General features: G+C 34.4%; 1 protein-coding gene across 1 annotated transcript; it reads right to left on the reverse strand.

The window, feature by feature from the left end:
• Positions 1 to 1785: 1785 nt before the first annotated feature.
• LOC108741754 (cilia- and flagella-associated protein 100-like) lies at positions 1786 to 5623 on the reverse strand. Its single transcript, XM_018476660.1, has 3 exons — positions 4196 to 5623; positions 2502 to 2887; positions 1786 to 2058 (listed from the first exon to the last, which is right to left on the reverse strand). The coding sequence occupies exons 1-3, from the start codon at positions 5551 to 5553 to the stop codon at positions 1928 to 1930; spliced, it is 1875 nt and encodes a 624-aa protein (XP_018332162.1). The 5' UTR covers positions 5554 to 5623; the 3' UTR covers positions 1786 to 1927.
• Positions 5624 to 6494: the final 871 nt, after the last annotated feature.

The raw sequence follows: 6494 nt of genomic DNA on the forward strand, positions 1-6494 counted from the left end.
TCATTAATAGCACTTGCTGTTTTGCTTTGGTATGAATAAGACTAGGTAATAAAGGATGTTTAGAATGAAGTGAAAGTCTTGGTTGTAATAATCGTGTGATCTTCACGACCTTTTGTATCTTCATTATTGCAGGATATTATCAAGTTAATTTATCTGTGTAAGACGCCGAATACATTAAAATATGCGTATTTTTCTTCGTGTCTTCAGGGTCCTCGCCACGAGAATGATGTATCAGTAGATAGATTGGTACGTTTAAATTGCTTATAAACAAACTTTCATTGATACCAGAATCGTATGAAAAATAATGAATAATAAAAAAAATTATATAAGTAAATAAACAAAGGGAGATTCATTCCTAATCCATTGGTAATCCTCACACTCAAAGTGGTCGAAACATGTACAGTTTTTCATAAATTATTTACATGTGATATGTAGAGGTAAACCTCTACTGTGTGATTTATTTACCACAATCTTCTTGACTGTTTTTCGTAAAGATGATATTTCCCGGGCAAAACAGTTAAATCCTACCTCATATAAATGCGATTTTTTTTTATCCAAAAAAAATATACTGTTCCCAGGGGATATAAAAATTAGGTTTATGTGGCCGTCGATGATCTTTGACATGCATTTAGGAGATCAACACGAGCGAAGCCGCAGATAAAACCTATCATGAAATTTTGTACATACATTGTCAGGGGTACAAAAAAGGACATAGGGTACCTTTTATCCAGAAAAAAATACTGTTCCCGGGGGATATAAAAATTTGTTTTATGAGGTCGTCGATGATTTTTGACACGTATTTAAGCCATTAATTTGTTGCAATTGGTATTTTAAATAATTGTAAAAATGTACCTTCAATTTAAAAAACAGCACAACGCAAATTAATTATCATTATTACCAACAAAATAAGTTAGAAATAGAAGCATACAGAAACACATGTGTCTATTTTTACCCTCTTCCAGCTGTTCAAATAAATAATTCCACCCTTTGTTTTCTTGTTAGCTTATACCTAATTAGGCTCATCTCGAAAACATCTGTGAACAGAAGATTCTTGTTAAATTTTTCTTCTTTTCCAATTCTATTTGTATTTTCTTAGACAAACGTTTTTTGTTTTAAAATTAAACTAAATTTACGTTTAAACTTTTTGAAAATATTTTGAGAAACGAAGGAACTATCTGTAACGATTTTCAAACGGTTTTAAGAACTTATCATTTTAATTTAAGGATGCAGCTGTTGAACATAATGTAGACATCAATGTGTCGGATATAAATCATAGTTTTACTGCACAGAAAAAGGGCGGTATATGATGAAATATAATCCGAAAGGTGGTTAGCTTTAGTATCACATTTCACGCAAATGAATCAACATATTTTTTTTTCCAATGCGTGATTATTCGTAGAAATTTTGTAAATCTTAAAAGAATATTTTTATGTGAAACGCTTTGACATTTAATAGTGGTTAATATGAAATATTAATGTATAATTAATATTTTCAATTTTTCACCTACTACAACTACCCAGAGCATTGGTGTGTAAAGCCAAAAGTCCCGGGTTCTATTCACGGCGAGGGTGTGACAACAGCAACAAATTTTTTCTCATTATGCTGAGGTAGTTTGAATATAGTTGGTTAAAAATTGAAAATGTATTTTCACATTAATATTTAATACTTTTATGCTCTATTTACAAAGCTCTGTTCAACAATATCCCACAAGCATAGGCAGAAGTAACTTTCTTTACCTTTTTTTATATTGAAAAAATACACAATACTGCAAAAAGATAGTCATAATTTTTACACAGTATTGTACTTGATCTGTACCATGTTGTTATAAACGCATAAAATATAATAATTTATGATATAAGAAAAAAACATTTAAAAGTACATAATAAATACAATTACAATTTTCTTGTAAATAAAAATGCAGTCCCAATTAATCGTCAACATCAGCTTCACAAACGTCGTTGAAGAATATAAGCTGTTCGACCTCTGCGACCGATAATGGTTCAGGGGGAGGAGTAGGAATTTTGACAGGATCCACAGGAGGCGATCGCCATTTAAGATCTAAAAAGCACATAGGGATATTTTGCGTAAATTATTAATTACATAATTACTACTTAGTTCAAATGTATCAAAAAAACTTAGCCAATTTAACATTAGCACATAATACTTATAATGTCATTTATCAAACCAGAAAATGAGTTAATTAAATTAAATATATTTCTAGAAATTTTAAACCAATTTGGTATCGAGTTGCGTCGTACAAGGAATTCGTGTGTTGTCGCGTTCGCCTAATAAAGGTGTGTATACGTAACACGAGCACTTTACTCGAACGTGTTCGTTCAGTTTCGTGTTGCCTCTGACGTGTTTCGTGCTCAGATGTAGGCATTCACAGCTTTAGGCTTTGCTGACAATTTTTTCACTCGTTCGCGAATTCTGGCTCAAACCTAACTTCATACGTATCATAATATGCCACTTTCTCAACTTGGTACACAATATACTATTACCTTTTTGATATTTAGCTGGTACTGGTTCCAATATTCTACTTAGATTCTTTATCATCCGTTCTATTTGTATAACCTTTTTGGCAGCATCGATGGCTACCTTCATGATTCTAGCCTCCTCTATATAGCAGCTTGATTCAGCTTTATGTACTATGCTTTGAGGAAGTTGATCAAGCTGAAGAATAAATTGGCGATACTTTAACTCAACCATTCTCATCATGTCTATGGGTAATATATTAGTGTCGTTGGGACCAACGTGAATTTCAAAAACGTCTTCCACGAACACCGCCAAATCCAGAATGTCATCATTTATCGTATATTCTCGGAATTTTCCACTAATTAGCTCTCTTGCCAGTTTTTCTAGTTGACGAGCTCTTTCTTCTTCCCATCTAAATTTGTGAAACGTAAACTGCATGTTAGGGGTGAAGAAGAATGAGATACATTAATGTCTATTTGATAGCTTCTTATTTTTTCTGATGTTAATTTCTTAATTCAAGAGTTCTTGAAAAATTTGAGGTGAGTTCGAAAAAGTGGGATTAAAGTATCTCAGTTCAAGGCGAATCATCTGTATAATAAAATATATTTCCATGACATAACTGTAAAACAAACTTTTGATAAACGTATCCATCGAGTATGTAACTCGAACTTTAGAGTACATTCTCCACAACTGGTAGATGATTGTAATTTTTAGTCTTGGAATAAATTCTTTCACATTAAGAAAGCTTAATATTTATGACTGTTCGTGAAGTACTTTGTTTAGAATCATCATCATTGCTTTAAAGAATCGTATCATCATCTTCATCTGGTGAAAACCGATCGCTTAATGTTTCACAAATTTACTAGCTATCTACCGTCATCATCTAAACATGTGAAACTGACACGTTAACAAAATGTTAAGAAAAAATGACTCTTCAGAAGCTATTAAATAAAAGTAAAATAAAAATGCTGCTATGCAAAGGAAGAAAAAGTAGGGAAAGAGCGAATATAAAGATAGGAGACGAAAAATTAAAAGAAGAGTCCGAATTTAGATATCTAGGAAGTCAGATAAGTCAGGACGGAAGGAGTAGTAGGGATATAAAGCAGAGGATAGCGTAGGGTCCAGTCGCCTTCAATAAAAAGAAGACACTTCTATGCTCGCGAAAGGTTAATTTAGAAATCCGAAAAATATTGTTAAAGGTGTATGTTTAAAGCGCGGCGCTGTACGGGTGCGAAACATGGACGGTGGGCGCGGCGGAAAAGAAAAGGTTAGAAGCGTTCGAAATGTGGTTTTATAGGCGAATGATGAGAATACCGTGGATAGAGAGGGTTAGAAATGAAGAGGTATTAGAAAAAATAGAATAGAGGGCCCTATGGAAGTCAATAAGAAATAGGCGAAATAGGTTAGTCACCTTCTCAGTCATGAAGGTCTACTCAGAGACCTATTAAGAGGCAAAAACGGGAGTTAGGAGGGGTAGAGGTAGATCTAGAATAGATTACTCTTTGCAAGTAGTTAAGGATGTAGGTTGTTCTAGTTTTAGGGAAATGCGATGATCAGCTCAGGATAGGAGAAAGTGGAGGTACTTGTGCAACCAGTCTTAGGACTGACGACCTTATGCTAAATGATGATGAAACTACTTCACTACTGTTACAACATTAGCACAAAAAATATGCAATTTCATTTAAGAGGCAGGATGCAACATACGTTAACAGCTTCTTACAAGATACCTCCCGCAACGTTGTGAACCAATTCCTGCACTTCTCCTAAATTGGTTTGGAATCTCTTTTTTATTGTTTCCATTTGGAGTTTGACATTTTCTAATGGATTTTCCAGCTCTTCACAGTGTAGCAAAGAATTCAGATTCTGGATTTCCATAAAACGAAACACCTGCCAAAGTTGCTTCGGTTCTTCAAAATAAAGAGCTGGTTCGTTTTGAATGGCTGTCCCTTCGTTAAAATTTTGAATGAGTTTATGTAATGATGCCATTTCACCGGCGTTTAGTTGGTACATTGCAAACAATTGTTTTGGGTCCTCCTTCGCGTCCAAGTTGAGGTAGAAATCGTTCTTCATACGCCACGTAAGAGGGCTTGCAAGGTACAGACATTTCTGATAGAGTTTCAATAGCCTCCAACGTTCTTCGAGTCGATAGATTGTGGACGTGATCGAACTTAACTCTTTCGATAATTCCACATACTCAAAATACATTACTTGAGATTGCGCTTCTTCAGTTTCGGATTGCCTCAAAGCCTCTATCGATCTCTTGTAATCTTCGTATAAAAACTCTTCGAATTTTTCAATGTAAATTTTAAATTCATTTTTAATCGCTTTGATCACTTTTTCTTCCTCCATTATGTTTTCTTCCATTAGATATAGTTCATCCATTCTATATCCGGTGACAACTTTCGTCCTCAGAACTTCTCTGAGGTTGTTCACGTAATCGTTTAGTTTAAATGGTTTGTCTATGGGTCTATTCGCTATTGTTTTGAAGTAGTCGGGATCATAATCGGTAACGGTTTTCAATTTAGCGAATTGCGGCTCTTCTACGTAAAGTCGATTCAAACGGTCCAGTTGTTGACGAGACCTGTAACCATTTCTTTCGTTGTATCTCAACGCTAATTCTTTCCTCACCAGTTTTTCGTTCCATGTTTTCGTAAGAATTTTATAGGCGAATTCTTCCAAATCGTCTGGATATTTGAAAGGCGACTGTTCGGTCAAAAGGTCTCTTTCGTTTTCTTTAGTAATTTGCGAACCAGCTGTAAAATAATGTTCTTTCACAACGCGTTTGTTACCGAAGATTTTTTGAAGATTTGTCGGCACGGGAACACGTGGCTTTGGTTTCGGTTTTGCTTTCTGTCTTTTTAGTATTACAGGCTTCGGGTGACGGATGACTTTGTGACTTGGTCTGCTTTTGTTGTCTAATTTGACACTTAGACTGCGAGTGTCACTTTCGTAAGTTTTTTCCCCTTCGATTTCCAAATTGCGGAGATGATTTAAGATGTCCGTGTATCCTGACAGGTGTTCTTCTTCAGCCACTTCATCAATATCGTAAATTTCGGGATATTCTGCTGCTTTGGCCATTGTACAACTACGAAGCTTGTATAACCAATACCAAACAAGGGTGTTTTTAGATATGCAACTGACTACTGTGTTTATTATCGACTTAACAACGGGGGGTTGTCTTGGAAATACTATTCATAACACACGGAATGAAATAATGAGGTACTTATATTTTACAAGCAATTCTGTCTACCAACTGTGCCTATATTTACAATGAGGACTTCTTCCTCGGGAATCCGACATTACCCAATCGTACGGACGGCTGGGTGTCTTTTGAAGATTTCCCCTCTCCCACGAAAACATAAAAAAAGGGTCCTTGATAAACGGCGTAAAATACGTTGTTGTTGTCCCAGGCACGTTTATCTGGGCGTTCCTCTTAATTATTGTGAAAACACTTTTATTTTACACCAAGAACGTTGCCTTTCAATGTAAAACTACGGAGTTTTCCAATAACAGAAAAATTAAGAGAAGTCTTCGCATTTAAAAGCTAATCTTTCGGCAACATTTAAGCGAACTAGCCGATATGACATTACATATTTAATTGTAATGTATTATAATTTTTTATTTATTTAGTTGTTTTTACAACAAACGGAAAAATCTCTTAATACAAAAAGAATATAAAACCAAACTAAAGTCCTAGTGTACTCTAGTGTCTAGTGTTTAGTCCATTAATTAAATATTTAATTCAATACCAACTTGAGAAAAAGTAAAAATTTTCTTCGAAACCAAAATAATTTTTTATACTAATGAATTCCATCAAGAGAACTAATTTAAACTTCTTATTAATCATAATCGAAGCATTGTAGTTTAAAATTATTATGAATAGTCCAAGTTTTAAGTTACTTGCAATTATTTCTGAAGTTTCTAGATAGAGAATTTTATTATTCAACCAATATCATTCACCTAAAACTAAGAATAACAAAGCACCACGATACGTCCCTTGAGCTACACCACAGGTAACA

Source organism: Agrilus planipennis, unplaced genomic scaffold (genome assembly GCF_000699045.2).
Source record: "Agrilus planipennis isolate EAB-ADULT unplaced genomic scaffold, Apla_2.0 scaffold16, whole genome shotgun sequence".
In the NCBI taxonomy this organism is placed as follows: Eukaryota; Metazoa; Arthropoda; class Insecta; order Coleoptera; family Buprestidae; genus Agrilus; species Agrilus planipennis.

Bases quoted from the DNA above. Each gene is read 5' to 3' on its own strand.
- LOC108741754 (XM_018476660.1), bottom strand. From the start codon at position 5,553: ATGGCCAAAGCAGCAGAATATCCCGAAATTTACGATATTGATGAAGTG. The intron at 2,888-4,195 runs GTAAGAAGCTGT...TCACAAATTTAG, and splicing joins AACGTTGCGGGAGGTATCTT to ATGGGAAGAAGAAAGAGCTC. The intron at 2,059-2,501 runs GTAATAGTATAT...TGTGCTTTTTAG, and splicing joins ACCAGCTAAATATCAAAAAG to ATCTTAAATGGCGATCGCCT.